Below are 27,462 nucleotides of genomic sequence, written 5' to 3'. Positions count from 1 at the left end.
ACATAAATTCGATCCTTTGGTTTTCGGTCCTTTGGTGTCGATCCTTTGACCATTCGACCCTTTGGTTGTCGATCCTTTGACCTACAACCGGCAGAGAGTAGAGGAAGGCAGATTGAGAAAGAGGCTGTTGCAATAGTCCAGCCTAGAGAGAACCAGGGCTTTGGAGACAGTGAGCTTCTGGGGAAAGTGAGAAAGGGAAGAGTCCCTTTGAGGAGGTGCAGCTGTTAATGGGACTTCTAGGCGACGTCCGAGATGTGACGAGAGACTAGAGAGTTGAGTCGAAGATGGCACTAAGGTTTTTTGCCTCGCAGGAAGGCAAAGGAAGAGGATCCAAAGCAGACGGCCAGAGTGAGAGAGGGAAAGCAGGGGCAAGGATCCCAATGAGAAGAATCTCTGTCTCACTGACATTAAGGCAGAGATGGTTGGAGGAGCACCAATCCTGAATCGCATATGGACAGTCAAGAATGAGCGAGAGGGGAGAGGAGGCTGAGGGGAGTCTGAAGGAAAGCTACATCCGCATAACACTGAAAGTTAGAAGAGAAGGTAGCAATCAGGTGGGCCAAAGGGGCCAAGTAGAGGTTGAAAAACCAGTGTCAGGGGTTGTTAGTGAGATAGTGGAGGAGATAGATGTGAAGCCTCTGCTACATGGGATTAACCTTTTTTTGGACTCGGAGGCGGCCTCTGTTGCCCTGTTGTTGGTGAGCTGAGCTGAGTGGTGCGGCTTGAGTTCTGTGTACGTTCACGTTCACTGTGTACGTTTCAGGTCCCTTTCTCCAAACTGCCGAGTCCCATGTCCCGTGCGTTCTAAGATCGTCATTCTAAGTTCGTCGTCCCGCTTCGTGCACTTGGTGGGCCCGGTGGCCGGTGCCCTGGGAGCCTGCACCACGAACAGGACCACAACTACGGCCGTGACCCCCACACTGCCCCCCACCGCCCCTCCCGGTAACTGAGCTCTGACCTCTGGAGGAGAGCCACACCTGACCCTTGGAGGAGAGCCGCATCGAGCGGGCGGGCGGCTGTGGTCAAACAAACTAGGACTACAACTGGACCGCGGTAAGGGGGGCAGCCCTAGTCGCTGCATTAGCACTGATTTTAGCACAGTACTACAAAGTTCATTGCACTAATACCAATACTGCATTATTGTTAAGGGCGGCAGATCACAGACACACATGTTGTTGTCTGAGGAGGAGTGACTGCGGACTTCATGTCCTTGAGCTCCCCTAGCCCATAGTGTGCTTCCTCCAACCACTTGTTCACTCATACAGCAGCTATTCCATTATGCCCTAAAATAAAGGTGTTCTTGTTTCTGCCTTTGACTGCCTATTGCCTAAAAAAGGACAGGTTAAAGAAGCTAGGAAAGATCACAGCGCTTTCTACAGCGCTTTCTACATAGCCTATAGCTGCCTATAGCAGCAGTTGGCAACTGACACACTATAGTCAAGCCCCAGCCTAGGCCGAGTGGCTGTGACTTTTGTTTGACTGATCAAATTACTGGTGCAATGACAGCTGTAGGCCCACACAGTCTGGACAAAACCACGGGCGGAGGTATAGACATTACCCTCGACCTAGAGCCTACTACAAATTACCCGGTAGAGGCTCTAGTTGAAGTGGGGCAGAAAACAGAGTCTGCCAAAAATACCATGTATCCTGAGAGAAACTTTGAACTTGACATCGGACAAGAGCTAGAAAAAAACACCCTCAGCGAAGGGGCATGCTCCGATACCCTACAAAACCAGTTAAATGATTCTTGTGTGTATGTGGAACCTGACCTAGGGGCGACTACAACAGAGTCACAGGAGACCAAGGACAATCGCCCAACGACCGATAAGGACATTGTCACAGGTTCAACACAACCTTATAAGGGGACCGCTGACAGCATAGATGAAGATGACAATCCTCATATGGCCGCTTTATCCTGCGCCACAGCTCCATCCACTGGTCCACCTAAACCCTTGGAACTCAAACTCTATAAGACCTTTAATAGAGGGGCTCCAAGGCGACAGGCATGGAAACCTAGTGGCCTAAGCTTCGGCGCCACTTTTGGGAACCTATGCTACTCACAGAGTGAATCCTCCTCAAGACCCCCATCTACCTTGCAGCCTACTGCCGAGACTCACTGCCTAAGTGAAAAGGTGGGGATGCCACCCCCACGGAAAAACCAAAAGGGCGGTCCCGAAAAAACTAGGCAAACCTCAATTATTCATCACATAACCTCAAACGGCCCAGAGAAATATCATGGCAGTATAGGTTTGGAGATCGCTTGTGAGAAGGAAGTAGCTCCTTCGAGGGAAAACTCAAGGGCGCTTGATTCCCCTCCTTGAACAGGAAAGAGAGCAAATAACAGTGAAGAAGATAAAAATGAGCACAGTGCGAGAATGAAGAACACAACCATAGTTAAGACCTCTAAGCCCTTAGATCATTTGCCCATACTGGGGGCAAGGTGCCCAAGGAAAAGGCACAGGCATTCTACATCAGTGGAGGTCGACCCAAGTAACAATGACTCAATATCTGATGAAGATCTATTATTGGACATGATTGCGGCTCAGGTGGAGGAAAAGTCTTCATCGAGTGCACTCTTAGATGCCAATATGATTGCGGCATTCTCTGTCACCATGAGTCCTTTTATGAAATTGTATGAGAGCATTGCAGACCAACTAAAAGATCAATCCACCCTGATCGCAATGCTCCATACCAAAATGATTTTCATGGAAGGATTCATATCGGCTTTATCCGAAAATAAACACAAGCAAGAGGAGCACATTACTAGTTTTTTAAGACTATCCTGGAACCTCTAATTAGAGACAAGGGAAAAAGAAGGCAATGCTTGTCAAGCACTAATCAGAATGGTCCCGTTTTTGATGTTGATTTAAACACTACACTGACAAACTCTGGGGAAAATGCTATGAATTTGGGTGTTACACAAACTTTACCGACTAGTGGTATGGACAACACAGGTGGCACTGTCACATCCCCTTTGGATGGAACCAGGAAGCCTTTAAAACAACCCATTAATGGATCACGCAAGGAATCATACCCCGATGACCCAATGCCTCATCCAGGGGAATGGAAGTTTGTGGGAGTTGAAAACAATCAGATCCCGGGGACCTCGAAGCAGCCTCCCCCTAAGACACACAATGAATGTAGTAACACTGAGGGGAGAAATCCCAAAAAACCAAAGAGATCAGGTTCTGCTATGTCCAATCCCTTGCCACTTGGATCTACTATGGCACCTGGGCTTCCCGTAGCTGCGTCTTCACTTTTTCCTAAAACATATGACATCGTCACAAACTGTGATATGGGACTGGTTCCAGTTCTGGAAAAAAACCTACTCATTCCAAGAAACAAACCAAACATGTGAACTTTGCAAATAAAACCGCAAAAAGCAAACAATCACGTCCATCTGCTGTAATAAAAAACTTCAAGGACTTGGCGCTTAAACAGGCCATCAACCAAGATCCAAAACAAATACACCAACAATTGATAGAAAATGAAGACTCTTTCACGAGCATGGAATCGGATAAAGATATACACGAAATCAGAAAGTCTTCTTTTGCCCCAAATTCCACAACTAAGTCTAAAAATATCCTAAACTCAGAGGATTTAGAGGATCTGATGAACCTCTCGGTGTATACGTGAGGCTATGGAGGCCCTCCATAACAATACAAGTATTCAAATCAAGCTGAACCAAAAGGGTGACTTATCAAACCCCATTAAAACAAGAGTGGGCCTCAAGCAAGGGTATCGACTAGCCCCAGCTATCTTTAAATTACACATCCCAGACACGGATGACGCCTTTATGGAAATTAGATGCTTCCCCCCATGTATTGCGGGCTCCCCAATGAATAGACTGTTGTACGCAGATGATGTCATTCTCTTGGATGAAACTCCAATCAGGCACCAGCGCCAATTGGATGCCCTAGCACATTTTTTTTATCTTTCAATGACCAAAGAGTTAATGCCAGCAAATCAATGGTGCTTATCTTGGGGAAGACAAGACGCAACTCCATGAAGTTCAAGGGTTGGCACATAAATGGTGACCAGATCCGAGAGACATCAGAATTGCTCTATTTGGGTATTCCGATCAATGTAAGCTACAGTGAAGCCCCAAGAGAAATAGCACTGCGGCGCAAATTGAAGATGCTGACAGCCCAGGCAAGATTGATCAAATGCAGATATTGCAAATTTACACTGACACCCTTGCTCCGTTTCTGCACCATGAAGGTAGTCCCTATTATGACCTATGGGGCTGAGGGCTCTCTTCAGATGAGCTGGAAGATATATCAAATCCTAGAGGGCCTACTTTGGAGAGCTGTACTTGACCTCCCTAACTGTATACCTGTGGCTGTGATAAGAAAAGAGTTTGGACTGACTTCTCTCATTACTTATGTCAGCTGGAAAAGTCTATCTTTCTATCGTAAATGCTTATTGCCTCCACCATATAGCGGTTTTGGCCTGTTGGGTCAAGCACTGAAATCAGAAATAGAGCCTTTACTTGCTGAATGGAGCGCCAAATGCTTGGGTTTGTTGGACTCAATAGACTCTACTGTGAAATTACTTATTGAAAACCCAGATCTTGTGAAAAAACGGCTGTGAGAGTATGATTGGATCGAGTCCTCAGAGCTAGAGCAGTCATCCAAACTCTATGGCAAATACTGCATTGCTCTGAACAAGCGTGGCTTAACTCCACTGTATTTGAGTATGTTTCCCTCTGCGTAGTTGCGTCAGCAGTTTCTCAGACTTCGCTTCAATATCTTTCCGACCAAAGAAATTCTTGAAGTGAGAAAACAGAAAAGCATGAGAGACTATACATGTTGTCTCTGTGGACAGCCAATGGAAACACTTCACCATCTCATTATGAGTTGTCAGGGCATCAAGGACATTCAACGTAATCTACTGGGGAGATTTTTTGTAACTAATCGAACTTCAACAAAGAAAGACGTTTGGTTACAATTGCTACAGGGCTCAAGGCTATCTATAACTTTTGCCCTGCTAGAGATGGTATTAATCATCTTTAAAAAAACTCGATGGAGATAAGTGAGAATGAACATTTATTTCTGCATAATAAGATTGAAAGAGCTGTTAATCCTGGCTGAACTTGGTCCTTCCCTCCCCTTTTTACCTGTATCTTCCTCCTTCCTCTTTACTTCTCTCCTCTTTTTTTAACGTTTTTATAGCAATTATTGAAATGATTGTATCATATGTTTCTTTTTTAGAGTGATGGAATTTTCATTTATTTAATTATTTTTTTTCACACTGAATTTGATCTGTAACTGGTAAAAAGCTTCTTTTGAAGCTAACACTAATGAAAAAAAGAAAAAAAAACAGTGTCGGAGGATAGAGCCCAGGGGAATGCTACAGGTGGTGGAGAGAAAGGGACCAAGTTGGACCTGAGAGGGGCATTTCAAGAGGAAGGAGGTCAGCCACTCCATGGCCTGATCCATGATGGCCAGGTTCTCATGATGTCAATTGATCAGGATGGTGTCGTTGACCATGTCAAAAGCAGAGGAAAGATGAAGGAGGATGAGGATAGAAGGAATGCTGGAATCAAGGTTAGAGAGCAGATCTTCACAGGTGTACAGGAAAGAAGTTACCTTGCCTCTGGTAGCTCTGAAGCCAGACTGATGGTTATGGAGACAGCCAACATATTCAGTGTGGAGAGTAAGATGGGAGATGGCCAGCTATTCCAAGAGTTTGCGCAGGAAAGGGGTGATGGATTTTGGCAATAGTTTGCCGGGCAGGTAGGATCGGCAGACAGCTTCTTGAGGAGGGGGTGCACAAGGGATTGCTTAGGGGGAGAGGGGAAAGTTACAGTGGCGAAATAGTGATTACAGAAATTGGACAAGGCTGGAGCAATGGTGTCAATATGGTCCTTAATGGTTCTGTAGGAGCAGGGGAACACCTGTTTGAACAATACTTTCATAGATCAGACTTGTCTAGAAACCTCATCAGATGTTGTCAGAGAGAAAGAGGAGAAAGGAGGAGGAGAGGGAGATATGGCCAAAGGGGGGACAGAGAGGGGAAGAAGGAAAGGAAGAGGAGATAGAGGACAGGATGTCCTGAGTTTTAGCAGAGAGGTGAGAGGCCAGAGCCGTTCAGAGGGCCTGGGAGGGAACATGAGAGGTAGGGACTGCAACAGGATTGTCCAGTTCCTTGCAGATTTTAAAGAGTTTGGCCTTGTTGTTAGAGGCCGCAGAGATGTGGGCTTGAATGTGTGCTCTCTTCATGGACAGGACAAAGAGTCTATATTGCCTTTGGAGCAGGCAGCAGGACAGCTTGTCAGAGGATGCGCCCAAAGCCCTCCACTTCCTCTCAACCACCCTGTACTTTCAGGGCGGCGAGTTCGGAATCATGTGCCTGTCCATCTGTGCCCAGATTGTGATGTATCCTTCCGTTTACTCATGTGCCAAATACCAACCATGGGCTTCTGCTCTTGCTTGCCGTTTGTGTCCATACATTTCCTGGCGCACGTGCACTGGTGACAGTGGATCCCCTCCCCATTCCCCAGTGCACATGCTATGTGATGTGTGCTTAGGTACTGTCCCTCACTGAACAGCCAGGTTTGCTCTCCAACGTAACGCTCCATGTACCCTGGCAGTTTGCACAGGACCTTGGAGCCATGCGTGGATCCAGGAAATGGTGCACAGCAGTGTGTATGATCAGGTCTGCATCACAGACAAACTGCACATTCATTGAGTGGTAGAGTTTCTGGTTGCGATATACCTCCTCAATGGCATGGTTGGCCACTAGCTCAATGCATGTGCAGTCGAGTGCTCCAAGTACATTGGACCTGCAAAAGCACCTTGGATAAACCGGGCTGGGAGATTCCGTGCAACTCCCCGACAGTGTGCTGGTATGTGCTGGTGGCCAGGAAATGCAGCACAGACAACACCTTCAGCAAGGGGGGTATAGCAGTCAGGATGTCAATTACACTGGATGTCATTGTGGATGAGGTCCACTATGCTAAGGGTGGTCTCCCAGTCCAGATGATACAGTGTAAGTATCTGACTGTTAGTCAGGGTCCAGGATGTGGCCCTTGTATGGGTGTGGGTGGTTGCCTGCGGGGTGCTACCTGCTGCCGACTGTTCCACTGCATCAACATCATCCTACTACTCCTCCGCCTGTCGGCTTGCTGCCACTGTTGCAACTCCTGCTCATGGATGTACATTCAGCATGCAGAGCCTCCAGCTTCATGGCTGCTAAAACAAGTGGCAGCATGGTTGTGTTGGAAGGTGTGTGGGGTGTGTGTGTGGTCCTTTTCAGCAGTCACAATGCTTATGGTGTGCAGCTGGGCTGATTAGGGGAACCTGTGGGCTGTTGATGCACACCTGAGCCTGCTTAACGCCTGCTCTGCGCTGCCGGTGTTTCTGGTGCATTTTCACGGTGGCACCGGCATTTTGGTGCCTGTGTTTCCGTGCAGACAGCAGTCGTAATGCTGCCTTGGTACCGTTGTGCCCGTGTTTTGGGCACGCCATTCAGGGCTGCCAGTATTTCTGTTGACAGTGCTGTCAGCTACGGTCACACAGTCACACAGTGGACGATGATTGCTGGTATTTCCGTTGACAGTGCTGTCGGCTACGGTCACAGTGGACGATGTTTGCAGCAACTGCAATTGTCCGGAAACTGTGCTGGTAATCGGTGTTACCGGCACGTTGTTTCCGAACAGCCAAGCTTGCAATGAGGTGCAATGATAGAAAGGTAGAAAGACAAAGAGTGAGGAGGCTTATTCATTTATTTTGTTAATTTATTTATTTATTGGTTTATTTATTTGTGTACAGGAAAAAACAATGCTCCTTTGATAGCAAAAGAATGTACAATAGATTAGATATCAGATTTGAGGGGAAGCAGTAAACTTCTTACAATGGGGTGAGTTTCAGTGACATTCTGACCAGGTTGTGGTGGACAGTAAATAGAGCAATCACTGAGGACAATACATGGGCAGATTTACGTAGATTAAGGCCAATCAACATTATACCTTTTCAAGTGCCGGAAAGCGGTACAGCCAGCTATGTTAGGGATGTGACCATGACAGATAAAGTCTAGGAGTGGAGGCAGAGAAAATAAGGGACAAAAGCAGATGAGAGGTAGGTTAAGAGAATACTCAGAGGCGAGGAGGTAGGCTTTCAATTTCCCTTTGAACAAATCGGATGTTGACAATCCTGGCGTGCGCTGCAGCATTTAACATTGCTGCCGAGACATGGCCGTTTGTGATTAGGTCATTTTCATTTGCAGGTTCCACACTAGACGTCATCCTAATTCCAGGAAGCTCCACCAACCCTGAGGTGAGCACCCAGTGAACGCCAAAGTATTGTGTCTTTATCCAGGCCTAGTTTTGACGTCAACAAGGACGCTTGCCATGTGGCCATTCCAAAAGCCTGTGCTCATTTCAACAATCCAGCTTGTCATTTTTTCCTACTTCTGAAACAGAAAGTAAGGGACCTAGAGCCAGAGCACAGAATAGAGAAATACAGCATATTTTCCCAAGTAAGAGCAAGCACATCTCTGCTAATAAAAAGAGTATAATGTCTGAGCGTGTGCCTTCACACAGAGCATAAAATGGCACATACTGGATATTCATAATTCTAATTTGATCCTGCTTTACTTGTAAACCCGAGTTATTATGAATCATGTTTTACTAACATGCCAAGTTGCATTCGGTTGTCTGTTTAGTGTGCTTCTGTTGCACCTCATACCCTCTATGCCATTAACGGAAGAAGCTAGTCTGCCAGGAACGTCCCGCTGAGAAATGCGTGCAATGTCCATTGCCAAGAAGCCACATAGGCTTTTTTGAGCAGTTTTTGGGGAGTACTTTTTGACTGAATTAGTTCAGCCTCTTTGTTCGTACACATGGATTGCCCCGTTCATGGAGCCCTGCTATAAGTTCCCTAAAAGCTAAGTGAATTACAAAGCTAGGACCGTCTGTATGGCTGCCAAGTATAGTCAACACTCCTTGAAATCTTCAGGTGTTCTGAACTTCCTGTACCATTAGAGGGCGTACTTTTTGATGAGTCTTTGGGGCTAGGAAGCCTCCAAAGCAGGGCGGTGTGTGACCCTTCTGTCTTGTGGTTGGAAGCATGATACTGATTCGTCTATTAGAAACAATGAACCTGGAAGCCCTGAGTAGCCGTGCCAATCTAAGCACTTCTAGAAAAGGAGGCATGATGATGTGCCAGTTCAAGTAGCGGTGACCCTAAGGAAAGCAAGCAGCAAAGCTCATCATTGGGAACTTCAGAGGAGCATCCAGTTAGCCCCAAACTTCATTCGAGACAAAAAACTCCAACTCAGCACAACGTTTATATACAATATAATTAGCAAGATATACCTTGAAAACTAGACTGTAAAACATTTGGACATTTTAGTAGATACACATACACCAAATCAAATTCACATACCTTTGGTCCAACAATTGAATTTCCAGGCTCTCCGTTAGCCCCTGGTGGACCAGAGGGTCCTATATTCCCCTACAGAGAGTAAAAAGCAACATTTCAAAAACTGTGTGATATAAACAGACCAGATGTATTGCAATATATATTCATTGTGTATTTTTAGGTTTTGACACTTAGATGTTGCATCAGCTAAAGATATGTGGCCCAAATCTATTCTATCAGAATGGATGATTGGCTTCCCCAGGTTTGTAACTACACCAGCCAAAAAACGAGTAACTGATTATCAAATTCATGTCACATTACATTGATTTATAACAGCAATTTCTTCCTGCAAAATGAGCTGCCTCAAAGGTGATAGGTCACTTGCAGCTATTGAACCATATCCTTGTGTTAGTTTATGTCACGTTATGGTGATTTAGAACAACACCAACTCTCTGACAGGAAAACAAAATAAACACAAGGTTCTTGACAAAGTGTGCCTTGATGTCTAGCAATGCTCTCGCCAAGAAATCAAGCCTGAGAGTACATAGCTGGTGCTCATTTGATGGTAAAATAGCTGCACATTGTCTTCAACTGTTTAATTTGCAATTTTTATTTGTTCTCATTCCTGTTAGTTTGGGAATATTTTAGAAAATAGACAAGGGCATGTTTGTAATGTTTTCTCTTATACTGCTGTACAGACATGTTATACCATAATTATGATTCAAGCCTAGATGATACAGTAAAATAATTCATCTAAAATAAGTAATATCAAGTAATCCTCTAGAATCCAAAGTAGTCAGAAATATTGCTTAGCAATGCAAAAGTAATTTGAAGTAATCGAAAAGAAGGTGAAGTACTCAATAGGGTTTCCTGCATAATCTGGCAGTTGCATAAATTACATAATTGTCAAAGGAAAACCTATATTTCGCAACTGTTGTCCACCAAAACATTTTCAAATGGTTTCTAGTAGATTCATTTTCTGACATTGGTGTTTGTACATCTTCTGAATAGCCATGAAGAACCTTTGGGGGTCTCATTATAGACCTGGTGGATTACTTTGGGGGATAAATAATATATTTGGTAAACCTCTATTGTCAAGGGTTTTGACCCAGGTTGAATCAATAGACTGGGTAGATGTGGGGGTGAGCTGTCGCCGCCCATTATTCTATCCCAGAACAAACTAAATGAATAGACTGGGTGGATGTGGGGATGAGCTATCGCCGCCCACATTCATGCCAGAATAGGAGAACCGCGCAGTTTGTGCGCACACCAAAATGGTCGCCTAACCTTCCACCCACCAGTGCGAGCGTGATGGGCCAGGGGTGCCATGAGTGGAATGTGTGCCAAAGGAAAAACAGCAGTGCCTGTTAGCTTAAAAAGCGCTTTGAAATCACCTTGGTTTCTCTGAATGCAAGCTCAAAATGCCTATTTTCAAACATTGCAGGATATTCAAAAATCTCACTGAACACCAGCAGACATTTGGCAGAATGAAGTTTTGTGTACATACAAAATATGGAAAGAAAAAGAGCCCAAAACCATGTTCATAACAAAACTGGCTGAGCTGTGGAGGTCAGCAGCTTAAGTTAAAATGAACTGAAAACCACTAAAATTGAAATGTTTAAATTAAATGAGGGACCTACTTTTGAGTGTCACATAGTTTGTAACTGTTGAAATGTCATAGTTTTGAACTTAGAATCAGCATTCTAGCTGCATGTGTAAAAATTGTCAGTTTGATTTGAATGTAGAAAACTGGGAACAAAAAGTGACATTTAGCTGAAACCTGGCTTAATGAAACTGGATTCTGCCTGACAACTACCCCCGACAGGAGTTGGAACTGGATCAACAGCTGCGTTCCCAGGCCTGGCTGCATTCTGCTGCCCCACAAAAAGGAGGTCACATGGCCCTGTTGATTGAAAGGGGAGTGGCAGCTGGGGACTGCAGGAAACTGAACAATGGGCCTTCTTTGGCTCAGGCTAATGTTATATTGGGGGGGGCCGTAAAGTGGCTTCCTCCTGGGGGAAACTGGGAGGGGCAGTGCCTCTGCTAGCAGCTGAGCTTGGGGGAAGTGGATAAGCCAGTTATTCCACCCTGTGATGTGGGAAGCCACACCCCTTTTTGACCAGAGCATAATTTAAAAAAAGATAGATAACGCATAGTGCGGACTGGTCAAAATTATATAATTAATATCATTGTTCTTGTGATTTTTCTGTGCACGTTTTAAGAGGCATTAGGACCCTGTGGTGTATTCTGGGGGGTTGCTAGCGGAAAATAGGGTCTCACTCCAAATGTATGCATGTTAAAAATCTGACACTTTATCATCTGAAACCCATCTCCCTGGTGCACATTTGTGTAAAATCTGGAAAGGTTTAGAGGTCGTTATCTGGATGAAAAGGGGAGAATTCTGTCATCAGTGGACACGACATTGTACAAAGACAGGGATCGGATGGTTTGGTGCTACAGAAAATATGTAAACTGGACCTATAATATGAGAAAAATGGTACATAGATAAATATGTATTTGGATCAGAAATAGATGTGTGTGCAATTTGACAAGGGGAGGTTCCTCTGACCATAAAACCTACAGAATCACTCTGACACTCCATTTCTTCCCCCCAATCAAGGGAGAGAGGAAAGCTTGGCCAATGATAAGTGAGAGGGGCAGGCTTAGCTAGGCCCAGGCACACACCCATTTTCAAAACACATAAAAAGGGCCACAGAAACCCAGGTAGAGGACATTCATTTTCCATTTCTGCTGAGCATTTTGACGGCCGACATCCCATCCAGACAAAGACCAGAGATCCAGAGAGACCAGCACTGTGCAGTGCTGAGAGCAGAACCAGAGACCAGACCGCTGTTCAGAACCACCCGCCGGAAGTCCTGTCCAACCTGATCAGACCTTGACGGCTTATTTCAAAAATATAGTGTGAGTACTCACTGTGCCAAAACCAATCTCTTAGTTTAAAATAATCTAATCCAAACTATTTTATCCTAATTAGAACAGCTTCCTAGAAATCATCTCATCTGTCATTTTTAAAGCTGCACAACCGTCACCTGTCAATTCTGAAGCTGCAAGCTGTCACCTGTCATTTTGAGTTTACTTTAAATCCGAAAATCTACCTTTATTAAATCGTCTGTATCTCTGGAACCGTTTGTCCTAGGTTTAACTTTCCTCTGAAAGCTTGGAATCTAAGCTTTCCAACAAGCCTAGAACCGACTTCCTACTCCCTATACCTGTTCCGTAATCGTGAGACACGCACTCGCAAAATTTACCGCGATTTGCGATTTGGCCCGATTTATTCATCTGTAGAAATCAGCAGCTTTTTGCTCCTTATACTTTTGCCGCAATCACGATTCACGCACTCGCGAATTTACCGCGATTTGCGATTTGGCTCAATTTCTCCACTTGTCAAAATAGCAGCTCCATTCTTTCCTTTGTTAAAATCCGTTTGCAACCTGGTAATAACTCATAGAGCATTGCTAAAGTGAGCCTGAACTAATATAAAGTAGCCATAACCTACCCTGAACCTCTAGAGGGAATTAAAAGCAATTTTAGCACCTTTTCACTTCCTTGCAAACCACATTAAAGTAATTTGCCTGTGTTTAAAACTCATCCTGTTTTCTCTAAGCTTGCTGGGGGAACTGGAACTGTGTATTGCATTATAAAGTGTGATTTGTTGGGATTCTTGAAGACTGTGTGCTCTCCTTCCATTTCTTGTATTGCATAGGGGGGGTGAATTGTTAAAAAAGAAAAAGTGATCATATTACCTTTTGCTAAAATCATAACAAGTTATTTCTGTACTGCATTTTATTCCACCTTGCGTTTCCTTGAACCATATAAAGCATTCTTTCCCACCTTATTCTTCTGTTCCTATCCATAAGTTACCTCTTGCTGACTACTGCTCATATTCACAAGTGTAATATCCATTATCAATTTATTTATAGAAGTGTGATATATATATATATATATTGTTTAAATTTTCAAATAAACCTTTTAATTTGCAAAACAAACCTACTTCTTGGCTCAGTGGGGTCAGGGGGATTCTAAGAGGGGGGTGTTTTACAAGGGTTGTCATCCAGAGTACTGAACTGGATATAAAAATACATCAATAAGGGTTTTCCTCAGCATCCCAGACTAGGCATTGACTTAGCTGTAGTGTTGATTGAATATCGCTTACACTATTTACAACAAAAGTAATCTAATAAACATAAAAACCATAACATGAATACAAACATTATATGTTAAACCTTTTATACAACTCTTAGAACGTTTTATAATAACAGCTTTAACAAATTCATGAGCATCATGAATAAAGATTGTATCAGTAGTTTTAACACAAATGTAAAAGCATCAATAAAAGGCCTACTATTATTTAAAATAAAACATGTCTCAATAAATGTCCTGCTCAAATCAATACAATTATGACAAATTAATAAAAAGTAAACAAAGTCTTCATCAAAACCAAGACTGAAAGAACATTTTGGCATCGCCTGGCATTTGCCCCCCTGGGTTGGGCATCCCTCCCGGGTTGGGCATCCCTCCCGGGCCTTGTTCACCCCCCTTCTTCGTACTTAGACAGAGGTCCACCCCAGCATCCCCTGACTGTTCACTTACCCCTGTTCCCCTCTGCCAAGCCCCTCCCCCTGCACTTCTTGATACTGCACTTGCACGATCCGAATGTCACGAGGCCTTGTAGGACCATTATTGTTGTTTATCTCCCCTGTTCCTCCTCCCGCCCCCCTTTTTGTTGTTTGGTGCCTGGAAACACCTTTTTGCTGTATAGAGCACCTTCTAAATAGTCCATAAATAAAATAAATAAATTAGGGGCCAGCCATTTCATCAGATCCTTGAGGGCAAGAACATTTAAACACATCATTAGTAAAAGTTTCTTACATTCAAGGAATTTAATGTCAATTATATTTCCTCTAAATTCAGAATGAATATGAACACGAGAGTCATATTCCCACGAAGATAGCTCATTGGTGTGAAGTGTCACTGCTGGATTCTCCACATGAATAGCTCTTCGTCTAAGCTTTAGCCCAAACTACATAGCCGGGACATTATCAAATAAGCAGACACGCAGTAATCCCTACTTCACTAGAAATGTACTCCCTTCTGAATACCAGTATAATTTGTCCTTAACCAGAGCACAATCAGTGTTTGAGTTCTTTTTAGAACCAGTTGGCATTTTAAAAAGTAACCTACGAATCTTAGCTAGGCTTGCACCGCTATGTTACAAATTGCTGGTTCTAATCTTAAATAGCCACATGGTGTACTTGAGGGAAATATCGCTACTTTCCTTAGAAAACTATTTAGAATGCCCTCAAAATCTGCTCAGTTATAATACCGCCAGAGCTCGCTGCCATTCAACATTCTAGAATGCACCTTAGCCCCCAAAACATTCAAAACATTTAAACATTCATCTAAAATCTTCATGCCACCTACAGAACATAGAATCGTATGAGCCCACCCATCTTTAATGAAGCTCTCTTTGCTCCCATCCTAATGTGGTGGAGCCACCTGCCATTCTCAGAAAATAGTAAACCTGGATAGGGCTACGAATTGGCCATACCATGATGAATGGTTACAACTGTTGTCTGGCAACCTTCTTGACTGTGAAGGGCAGAAGGATTCACCCCCCCCCCCCCAGACCTTGCACAGGGCTTCACAGAACCCCAGGAAGAAAAGAAACTGTCTGCAGCCCACTCTGCACGTTCAAACCGCTTTGAGTGGGTGCAAGCAATGCTGTGACGGTGCACCTTCTGCTTATCCCACGCTTCTTCAAGCCAAGTGATGTTGACGCTTGCTAAGCCACACCGTGTATGGACCCAATCATCCAGCTCACCAACTCTACGTCGAAAGGATGCCTCAGAAAGCATCCAGCTACTCCTGCATTGTTTCTGTCGAGCCCAAAGAGCATGACTGAAAAGTATCTGTAATTGTTCTGTCCCCTGGCCTGGTTTTAAGGGCCCTAGTGACATGTAAGACCCCACGCCTGTCTTGTTAAAAAGCATATACTCGAATTTGAACATTGCTGTAAAAGACAAATGCCTTCAGTCTCCCGTCTTCATACCTGGAGTGACTCTTTCATCCAAAATTCTGCATATTCTGTGTATTCCTTTAATCGTGTTGTTAGCATTTTTATTAGTTTGTCTGTACGTTTAGTTTGATAAAAGTCGTGAACTTTTATAGAAACGTGATTGGGCATTTCTTTTAGTTTGGTACCACAGTACTATTGCTGCTTATGATCCTTCCTTGCTTGCTCACACCCCTCTGAGCATAGCGTGGCAGTGTGCCACTCAGAGGTGTTGCTAGATCTGGAAATGATCTGGGGCTACTCGAAGTTTGGGACTGGTGGGACTCGGGGGCCAGCTAGCCTTTTGGTTGTAGCTCCTGAGCTTCTATCGGGGCTACAACCAAAAGACCCGGGGCTATAACCCCCTCAGCCCCCCCAGCAATGCCTCTGAGGCCACTCATATTGCGCCTGTTTCGACTTTATGACTGAGATAACTGATAATTTAGTAGTAATTTGGGACTCAGTAGGAGTTTAGAAACCACTACTCATCCGTGTACTCAGGGCAGTGGTAATTTCATTACACTAAACATGTTCTATATATATATATATATATATATATATATATATATATATATATATATATATATATATATATATATATATAGAACATGTTTAGTGTAATGAATATATCTGATATATATATATATCCAGAAGTTTTATTTTACACATACATTATTGGGGCATTTGAGGCTAAGCTGCACACGTGGGGTAATATCTTGTCATGTGCCTATCCTATGCATATGATGTCCTCATTGAGGCATTTGCGGCTTTGCTTGACTTATGAAAGCCAATTAATTCCCTGTGTTTAGGGGCAGTTTTCACAATCACTCCATCCGATTTATTAGTGAAAATGCAAATCATTCAGGAAGCTAAACACACAAATGGTAGCTAATGTTACCCAAACTCTTACCCCAAAATGTATCTCTCTTTTTTTCAGGACACGTGTTCTGTAAGCCCACTATAGTGATAAATTGGCATAGTAAGAAAGTCTGCTAACATGAAACAGCACAACTGTGCATTCCTCTTTCAAAATGCTTGTAAAGGAATCTGAATGGGAGGAAAAGGCAAAGACTAATAGTCTTTCATTATTTTGCAAAGTTTCTGTTAGGGCAGAATTCCATTTGAGTAGTTCTTTAGCCTAACTCCACAGAACCCCCTATGCCCTTTTGCCGGATATCTTGGTTTCTGGCTCTGTTTCATGTGATCTTTCTTAAGAGACCTTATGACTCATAAGTTTGGGGTACCCCATAGTGCCCCAATGAGTTTACCAGCACTTTGAGAGTCATGTTACTAGGCTGGTAGTGACGTGTTCTCCTGTGTAAAATGGCTCCACTTGGTTGAATTATAACACACAGCAGGAAAGAACCCACATCAATTCAACAATATATCATTCTCGCTAACACTAGCTGTTTCTCCCAAAGAAGACTAACTATCCCTGCATATGGTGTATCTCCCTAGCCGACGGTGGTGTACCGCCTATATTCCACTTGGCTGAATCCATTTCACCTCCATGGGTCCTTTTGCACCCACACGTCCATCTCACAAAATAGAGGCCGTCTATATTTACCTTGAAGGTCTGATGGGGTCATATGACTATGTGGGCTACAAAAACCAATTGAACAGATTTCCTCCAAAACCAAGCTGCGCTTCAGCAGAAACAGCAAAATGGTTGTGCTGGTTCCAATGAGCACCATGGCCTCAAAACTGCATTTAGCAGCAACAAAAAGATGGCTGCACCGTCTTGCCAAGTACACATTGGGCACGATGGAACAAGGGGAGACACTGAGGGAGCGTGCCAGTGTGTTCTGTCATATACAAATGAAATAAAGTGTAAAAGCAGTGTTGCTTTGCTGCCAGCCCAAAATCCCCAGTAGAAAGGAAACATTTTCACCTTTAAAATAATGTTGTTGACGCTATCTTCCTTAAACTACTGTTATTAATAAGACCCTGCCATATCCCATTGTGCTTCAGCAAAACCAAGCAGGATTTCTAATTGACAGGCCCTGTCAAGGTCCTGTCAAGCCAGCTCTGTAAAAAATCAACCAAGGAACTTCACTTTTTAATGCATGGGGAAACGCGTTCATTTTCTTCACAAAGTATCAACGATCAGTAGTTCAAAGGAACTCCAGCTATCTGGGCCAAGTCAATTTCAATGCATCTGTGCTTCAAACCAAACTCTGGCATACAAGAAAATAACTATGGCTGCAAAACAGTGTGGGAATCTGATGGAAATGCAAAACTGAATTTAAAAAGAAATGCCAGCTTGCACCACATGTGTAAAAGAATGGGCTTTGTAAACTAAAGGAGAAAAATGCCCGTTTTAAAAAGTATAACTGTTGAATGAAAGCCTGCCATTACCTAGCCATGTGAGGGGGTTGGTTGCCGGTGAAAATACACACATGGACTATTTTATTCCACAGACCTGTTTTAATTCAGGACCAAATATAAGAAAATAAAGGTTTTAAACCGCCTGGGCTGGGTTTTGCAAGCTCTCAAAAACAGGTTATTTCAGTTGGCAGGGCTAAGGTTTCCCCCAAAGAAAAGGAACCACCATAAACTCTCAGCAGATACTAACACCCTAGCAATAATTACTAGGTTGGACAGAATCTGGTCTCGGCTGAAGCCCCTGACAATGGAACTCCCAGAAGAAGGAAGTGTGAAGTGGGGAAGGGGCAATAAACCTTCAATCAAGCTGGAAAATCTCCACCTAGCTCTGGAAGAAATGACAATTGGTGGCAGCTGAAGAGAAAAAAATGGTCCAGTGACGGACAAAAGACTGCCATTTTTTCCAAAGACTATTGATTAATAAAAATGTAAAGACTTTTATCTCTGCAACAAGACTTTGTAAAAATGTAAACATTTTGCAGTGATTTTGTGGGGTATAATTTGAGACATTGTAGAAATCACTGACACCTATGGGACAGAAATGACAAAGAATAGAGGATTTTAAGAAAAGTATCCATGATCCCATTGCACATGTTCATACTTACCTCCCTTATGATAATCCACACACATGTATAAAGTTATAGAATATGAGGCAGAATCTTTCATACTCAAAATTACTAAAAAATATTAACAAGACAAAACAATGTTGCACCGATTTCAGAGTTGGAGTGGAATGTTCTGCATAAAATATGTAACCTGTTTATGTAAGTTGTGAAGAGACTTCAACTGTATAAATGTACCATTTGTGGCAAAATCGGATTTTAGCTAAAGTAACTGTGGGAGGTTTTTGAACATTGTAAAATCTGACATGTTATCCTGAAATCCAACCAGTTGAGACTGAGGCGGAGACTAGCACCCCTTACCAATCCTTTTGGTAGAAGTTAAGCCTGCCCAGCCATATACTTTGATGATATATCACTATGCATTATAAATAAGAGTCCCTAACAAGACTCTAGACAGACACTCTTCCTGATTTTCCTGCACTGGCATCCTGTTTCCTGTTCCATTCATCCTGCTGAGTCTAGAGTCCAACTACAATGCCTAAGCATTTCTGACCCTTCCAGCAAGGCCTCAATTCTAAAATCCCAAATAACTAAAGGGAGAAAGCTGTGGTATTCTTTGAAAGTATCCTGATACCACTAATTGGTGCCCACTAACTGCTGGCCACCAACTGCATCAAGCGGTACCTGTGCCATCCAGCGGCCAGAATTACCATCCGGTGACCCGACCTTGCCCAGCTGTCTTTTACCCAGCTGTCCTTTGCCAGGCATGCTGCTGTTTGGCAACCAGAAGCTGTTGACAGTCCAAAAATCCAAAACTAAAAGTGGACTGTAAGTGTAATCCCTAGCCCATAGAAATCCATAGTCTATCTTGTCTTGCATTTGTCCTTCTCCCACACTTGAAACTATGCTATCCTTATCCTGATAACTTGTTAAAACAGTCAGAATTATCCGTGCAACCCTGCTCTTGATTCTAGTGCTAGCGCCATCTCTCTTTTAATTTTTGTCTGGTGTAAACTGTAAGCCTTTAGGTATATTTTGAGTAATCCAACACATTTCCATATATTTTATTGTTGGGGTTGAGCACGGGGGTGGTAAGGTTGACCTTGTGAATCAACCTTGGTCGTTACTGTGTTCCTCTTCAACAATATAGTCTAGATAATTCATTTCAATTTGCCTTTCTTTCAAAACTGAAGTCTTCATTTTGACTGCTTTGTTTTCCTAAAACTGAACCCCATTTCAACCTGAAAATCTCATTCAAAACTGCAGCTACCCCCGTTCTTTCACTTCTATAATATCCCTGTGATGTACCTCTGTTCCCCAGACTAAAAACGCATCACGATTTGCAATATTTCACCCGTTTTTTAAATAAACCGTTTGAGTGAATTTACACGGAAATTGAAAGGAAATGCAACTTTTACACGTGTCATACGGCTGCAATCCGTTTTGAACTTTCCACTCTTTTTTCGAATTGTATGCTCTTGGTAATCCATTTAGATTGTTAGTATCTTTGCATTGTTACTTTAGTGGGGAATTGTATTGGTTTCAAGGTTTTTAACACACATTCATTATGTATTTGTCCATTTCCAAGTGTCATTTCATAACATTGAAAGGTTGGGTTTTGATTCCATTTCCTGCCTCTTATTCCTGATTACCTGCTGCTTCTTTATATCCACACATAACTGATTATTTGTGGGTTGAGGGAACATTGCAGGGGAAAATCCTAACTTGGGTGCTATTTTTCCTAAATCAAAAAGTGCTCCTATTCCCTGGTGTTTTGTATATGTCCCACTAGAAGGTTAAACCAAGTGCATGGCTTACATTCTCATTGTAATTACCACCCCATTGGTGATTGCTGCCCCATATTAAAAATGGTGTGATTTATTTTGAATATTAAAATAAATAAATAAATAAATATTGTATTTCACCAACCAGCCTGGTTCATGGTCCATTGTGACCCGGGGTATTTGAAAAGGGTGTGTTATACGAGTTGTGTACCATCTCAAATTGAATCTGCAGAAAATAAGGAGAAAAGCATCTCAGTTGTGCGCTACATACTAGGCCGAGACCGAGGTGTGTGTTGCCTGATTGAAATCCTTAACAAATTTGGGGGCTCTTTAGCCGGGATTTGAGTTGCCACCCGTGGCAGTCTAACACAGCAGACTAACCTGCAAGGTAGTGATACTTTGTGTGGTTGGAATACTGGGTTACACTGTACAAGCGCCCCCAAAAACAAATACCAGGTCTGTGTCTAGGAAACTAAAGCTAAATCAACCCTAAAATAGACAGAAAGCAATAGAATACAGGATACCCTTACATAAATAAATCAAATTAGTAAAGAAAGAACATGTCCAGAATGACCACAGTTGAAATCAATATGGCTAGGGAGCACCTTCTGCACAAGCTATGGCCAGAACAGGATGAAAAAGTCTGGCTATAAGAAATAACACAACAGGTCACTGCCATGAACCTGGATATGTGGCAGGACGGTGGCCTATTACACCAAGTATTGAGTGAGCTATATATGACCCAAAAATTAAAGAGGAGCAAATCAAAATTGTTAGAATCGCGGCCTACATGTATCTCCACATGGGAGTGATGCGGGGAAAGCATGAAGAAAACATGACTCTTGCACAGAATCAATCTGAACTACTAAATAAAATTCAGACTGATCTAAATTTAGCAGAACAAAAAATTACTAAAGAGCCAAGAGGACTTGGCTCTCCAACAGCATAATAATGTAGACCTAGAGGCCCAACTAGAAGTAGTAAAAATAGAGTGTCAGGAAAAGGTTAACTCTCTGGAAGAGGGTCAACTGAAATTAAAACAACAAATAAAATATAACAGAGCCTGTTCAGAGCAAGTAATCACTTTACAAAAATAGGTTGACAAATTATAAGAGGAAAGTAAGGAATTAATAGATAGAGAGCTTCACCTCCAAACAAACTTCAACAAAGAACGCCAAAACCTAAATACCATCAAGAAACAAAGGGATGGCCTGGCTGAACAGAGGGGCACCCTAAATCAGGAGAAAGACGGCCTAGGCCAGGAAGTAAACTATTTAAAATCAGAATTACAGGGAAGTGAGTTAGCCTTCCAGAAACTAAATGTCATGGTGCGTGCTCCAAAACCCCTGGAACTGAGGAGCACAACCCAGTCACTGACACCCATAAGGGCTTATCAGGCCCCAAAGGAGCCCCAAAGGAGTGTCCCAGAACCTCCTGGACTCAGTCCTGGCGCCATTGGCGCCAGGTTCATAAGATGGATTGAACTGCATGGGACTACTTACTCAGCCTAGTGAGGCTAAGCCTTTCTGCATACCCTGGGTGTGGCTGAGGGACTACTTTACCTGAAAGGCAGGTTGTGGTAAAGGGACTACTTTACCTGGAACTACTTGCAAGGCTATTTAAGCCACACCCTGCAGGCAGAACACGCTTCGCGTTATTCTGCACTCCTGCAGCGTAACGCTCACCGTGTCTGCTCAATCCTCAAACTTCTACAGACACGCCGGTTCGGAGATTTCATCCATCGGTACCTGAAAGAAGAAAGAGATGAGAACAGGAGTTAATACAGCAACAAAGGCCTCACCTGCAGTTTTTATCCAATCGGTCATGCCTTCAGCGGATCTTCGGATCGCTGTTCTTGCAGAGAAGAATGCATCCGCGCAGGCATCCAATACTCACCCGGGGGTCTGCATTCCTCCGAATACGTTGGAGCAGTTCTTCAATTCGCCGTCCTGGGGCTGTGGCGCGCCTGCACAAGGAAAAGAAACAGCAGGTTAGTCGCGTACGAAAACAAACAGTTATTCAGACAGTCAGCGCCACTCACTCGCGCTAATACTCACCTGAAGGGAACCTGCTCAGCATCCTAAGAAGAGTCAATTCTTCATCCAAACTCTGCACGAGACCGCGCCTGAAAGAAAAGACAAAACACGTTTAAATCTGGGGCAAGCATCCATTGGCATAGAGACTTACCTGTTAAATCCAGATATTCCAGACTCTGCGACTGCCACATTGGACCAGTGAAGTAACTAGGCCCGGGGAAAGACTGTGCTTACTGCGCCCCTGCTAAAAAGACAAGCAGGACGGAGAGCCAACCTCACAAAACTCCAAGGTGAGACAGAAGAGGAGTTGGGCATCAGGAGGTTAAAGGCGGTGTGACCTATCCACCCACACTCAATAGCTAATATCTTGTTTTGACATTTCAGACAAAAGTCTCCTGAGGTGATAACAAGGGAGAGGACATCATCATTCAAGCAGTGCTACACCAGTGCAGACATCATTCGTGCGGCTACGTGTTACACCCCTGTGGAGTCCAGGTGAGCGCGACAGAACGTGAAGCCTTTTACAAATTCTCTACCTGGACGTCATGGAAACCTGTGAGACAGACCAGCTAGCTCAGCTTTTGGGGGAACTCAGGGCCGAGGTAAATTCAGCCCGGCAGGAAACCAATGCCTTGAGGAGAGAAATGTTCGTGGCCAAGGATCGCACCGATGAGCTCGCTAGAGAATTGGTTCAATCACATGTGGGGCAAACACTGTTATCAGGATTAGGGTCAACGGTTCTGACTACACCAAGCAACCCAGTTCAAGTGGTCCTTCCAGGAGCCGTACCTTTGGCACCTCCAGAATGCTTTGCAGGAGACCCAAAAAGGTATGTGGTTTTAATAAATCAGTGCCGACTACATTTCCTATGTAGACTAGGAGCTTTTCCAAGTGACCAATCTAAGGTAGCCTTTGTGCTTTCGTATCTCAGTGGCAGTGCTGCGGACTGGTCGGTACCTCTAGTCAATCAGGATGATCCCATCTTGCGAGACTTCCAGAGGTTCCAATTGGACATGGAGAAGTTGTTTGTCCGCCACTCTCAGGGTCAGGCATTGGATAATGAACTCTTGTCTCTGCGCCAAGGCAACCAAGATCTGTTGACGTACATCGCAACCTTCAATAGACTGATAGCGGAAACCGATTGGCCAAATGAAAAAAAGAACAACCCTGTTTTACCGTGGTTTGAGAGGGGAGTTGAAGGATGTTTTAGCTGAAGTGGTCAACCCTCACAGTGAATGTGCTGAATACATAGATTTGGTGGTTCAGCTTGCCCATAGACTACAGAACTGTAAGGCAGATTGAGCAGAATGGACACTCAGGAATTTGTGCGCCCAAAGGAAAATGCATCTAAAACCACGACCTGGCTGAGACCATGCAGATTGGAGGAGTGCGAGGGCCGTTATCCAAGGCAGAAAGAGATAGGAGAAGACAACAACAGTTGTTTTTGTATTGCGGGTCAGCCGGCCATTTCCTCCGAGAGTGCCCCATAAAACCACCCAAGAAAGCAGTTGGGGTTGCCGGCAAAGTTGAAGCAGAGTCAGAGTCGAGAAACTTCCTTCCCCGACAAGCATAGAGGTCCGCTTGTCGAGCAAAAAGAAGGACTCCCAGACCTCGCACCTAGCCTTGCCAATTATCCTCATAAGTCACCAACAGCTGTCTCGAATACATGCAGTCAGAGCATATATCGATATCGGAGCTATTGGAAATTATATGGATCAAGAATTGGCTACAAGGATGAATCTTCCTCTTTGCGAAAAGGCAACAACAGAGTTAGTCACCACTGTCGACGGGAATGAGATTGCTTCAGGTCCGGTAACGCACTGAATGACAGAGATGCCACTTTTGTGCCAAGACGGACATCGGGAAGCCATTGTGTTCGATATAATCAAGGCTCCACAATTTCAAATAATTCTGGGAATGCCATGGCTAGAATCACACAATCCTTGCATCGACTGGCGTGCTAAGAGGCTGACCTTCTCAGTCGAATGTGCTCGTACTTGTTATCAAACAAAGGAACCTTTGGTCAAGGAAGTGACAACAACCATGAGTCTGACTAACCTGCTACCTCCGGTATACCAAGACTATCAGGATGTTTTCCAGAAGGATCAAGCTAACACTCTTCCTCCCCATAGATCGTACGACTGTCAGATCGACCTCATACCTGGCGCACATATCCCACGCACTCAAATCTGTGCACTCACTGAACCTGAAAAACTACATCTAAAAAAGTATCTAGACCAGTACCTGGCTAACGGCTTTATCCGCCCGTCCAAGTCCCCGGCAGCCTCACCCTTATTCTTCATGCCTAAGAAGGAAGGAGACCTTAGGACTTGCATTGATTACCGCGCATTGAACCAAGTCACAGTTAAAAACCGTTACCCCTTGCCACTAATTCCTGAACTATTCGATCAAGTTAAAGATGCCCGAATTTATACCAAGTTAGATCTCCGAGGAGCGTACCACCTGGTACGAATTAAGAAAGGGGACGAATGGAAGACCGCCTTCCGCACCAAATACGGGCTATTTGAATACCAAGTGATGCCCTTTGGCCTTTGTAACGCCCCAGCGGCGTTCCAGTATTTCATGAATGACGTCCTGCGAGAATTAATTGATGTGTGTGTCGTAGTATACATTGACGACATTCTGGTATATTCCCCATCTGAACAAGAACATGTGAAACATGTCCATGCTGTTCTCGACAAATTTCGGCAACACAGACTATTTGCAAAACTGGAAAAATGCTTCTTCCATGTTACTGAGGTCGAGTTCCTTGGATTTTTCCTAACCCCCCATGGTGTACGCATCGATTCGCGGAAGGTTGATGCCATCCTCAACTGGCCTTCTCCAACCTCAATTAAAGGAGCTCAGAGTATGCTTGGATTTGCGAACTTCTATTGTTGCTTCATTCCAGGTTTCTCGCAGCTAGTACATCCCATTACCTCTCTACTGCGAAAGAACAAACGTTTTCAATGGTCAGAGGATGCAGAGAAAGCCTTTCAGGACTTAAAACAAAAATCAATCTCAGATCCAATCCTGAAACACCCGCGTCTAGACCTACCATACGTGGTTGAGACCGACGCTTCCAGTTTGGCAATGGGAGTGGTCCTCTCGCAAAAGGATCCTGAAACAGGTCAACTTCACCCAGTGGCCTTTTGGTCACGGAAATTCACGGTACCAGAACTGAATTATGCCATTACGGACACAGAACTTTTGGCCATCAAGGCGGCCTTCAAGGCTTGGTGGAATTACCTTCTAGGAGCAATGCATACGATTACAGTAATCACTAATCACCGCAATCTACAGTACCTGAAGGTGGCGAAGGCTCAATCATCTCACCAACTCTGATGGTCATTATTTTTCGCTGAATTCAACTTTGTGATTACTCACCGACCTTGTTGTCGAAATGGCAAGGCTGATGCCCTATCTCGTATAGGGGTAGAAGAGGAATCCACCAACCCTGACCCAGTGGCCATAATTCCCGGAGAAAAAATCTTAGGAATTAAAACGTCTCTAACATTAGATGACATTCACGAGGAAATCACTCATCTCATGGATACTAACACTCTGAGGGATTGGCCCATCAAAAGTGCCCACCATTCAGTCTCAAACCACTTACCATATTTTCGAGGACGTCTTTACCTTCCCAGCAAAGAACTTCAGGAAAGGGTCATCTCAAACTACCACAAATCACTGGTAGAAGGTTATCCTGAGATAGCTAAAACCGAAGCCAAGATCAAGTGACACTTTTGGTGGCCAACATGGCGTAAGGACATCAAGCAATTTGTACTATCCTGTGGAATTTGTGCACAAAACAAGGCCCTAAAGAGAAGATCACTAGGTCAACTGCAACCACTGGATATTCCGCCCACACCTTGGCATACATTGTCTCTTGATTTTATAACTGATCTTCCTCCTTGTAATGGGTTCAACACAATTTTGGTGGTGGTGGACTTGTTTTCTAAAATGGCTCATTTCATCCGACTGAAGGGCTTACCCTCAGCTTCAATCCTGGCTAAAGAATTCTTAGAACAGACAGTCTGAATACATGGATTCCCTTCCATCCTGATTTCAGATTGTGGCAGCCAATTTATCTCACAATTTTTGGAAAAAATGTTGTGAGTTAGCTCAAATCGATGTAAGACTTTCCACCAGCCATCATCCCCAGACTGAGGGTCAGACTGAGAGGACCAACCAGACTTTAGAGCAATATCTCAGATGTATGTTGTACCAAACAGAAAGCAGTTGGAAGGACATTTTATGGATAACCGAATACGCCTACAACAATTCCATGCACTCCAGCATTGGACAGAGTCCTTTCTATACCATTTACGGGTTGCATCCATGAACCTCTAATCTTGACCCGCCTCAACTTCTGGAAATGCCAGCAGTAAGAGGTTTGCACACTACTATTACTCAAGCCTTCAAACAAGCAACTGACCATCTGAGACAAGCTAAAGAAAGATACAAGAAATCGGCAGACAAGCATAGAAGTGAAGCTCCAAAGTATCAAGTTGGAGATGAAGTCTGGATGGCGTCAAAGCACATTCCAATGAAAGGAACCCGCACTTTCAATCCCAGATATGTAGGTCCGTACACCATTAAGGCCATCATCAATCCGGTAGCTGTGAAACTGGATTTACCTCCGCACATGAGGATTCACCCCGTGTTTCATGTCTCACTTTTGAAACCAGTGCAACTGGGAACCCGAGTACTGAAACCACCAACACCGATCATGGTCGACAGGGAACCTGAATTTGAAGTTAAGGATATCCTGGACTCAAAAATAGTCAAATCAAAACTATTTTATATAATAGACTGGAAAGGATACGGACCACATCAAAGATCGTGGGAACCTAGCGAACACTTTCATGCCCCACCGTTGTTGAAAAGGTTTCATCATAATCATCCGAACAAACCGGGACCAATTGGAGAACCCACCGTTAGGGGGACCTTGTGGGGGAGTGCTGTCATGGTGCGTGCTCCAAAACCCCTGGAACTGATGGGCCTAACCCAGTCACTGACACCCATAAGGGCTTATCAAGCCCCAAAGGAGTGTCCCAGAACCTCCTGAACTCAGTCCTGGCGCCGTTGGTGCCAGGCTCATAAGATGGATTGAACTGCATGGGACTACTTACTCAGCCTAGTGAGGCTAAGCCTTTCCGGATACCCTGGGTGTGGCTGAGGGACTACTTTACCTGAAAGGCAGGGTGTGGTAATGGGACTACTTTACCTGGAACTACTTGCAAGGCTATTTAA

The 27,462-nt window shown here is 43.9% G+C and overlaps 1 protein-coding gene across 3 annotated transcripts in view; it reads right to left on the bottom strand.

Moving 5' to 3' along the window:
• The window catches only part of COL28A1 (collagen type XXVIII alpha 1 chain), a 1,696,952-nt gene that overhangs the window by 743,391 nt on the left and 926,099 nt on the right, over nt 1–27,462 (bottom strand). For all 3 annotated transcript variants that reach the window (XM_069648530.1, XM_069648529.1, XM_069648528.1), the window contains exon 23: nt 9,390–9,458. In XM_069648530.1, the coding sequence (XP_069504631.1) occupies nt 9,390–9,458 (69 nt within the window). The remainder of the gene's footprint in view (nt 1–9,389; nt 9,459–27,462) is intronic.

Source organism: Ambystoma mexicanum, chromosome 2q, assembly GCF_040938575.1.
Source record: "Ambystoma mexicanum isolate Mex_15411 chromosome 2q, UKY_AmexF1_1, whole genome shotgun sequence".
Classification (NCBI taxonomy): domain Eukaryota; kingdom Metazoa; phylum Chordata; class Amphibia; order Caudata; family Ambystomatidae; genus Ambystoma; species Ambystoma mexicanum.
Note: the sequence above shows the minus strand (reverse complement) of the source record. Positions and strands in the feature narration are given on the sequence as shown.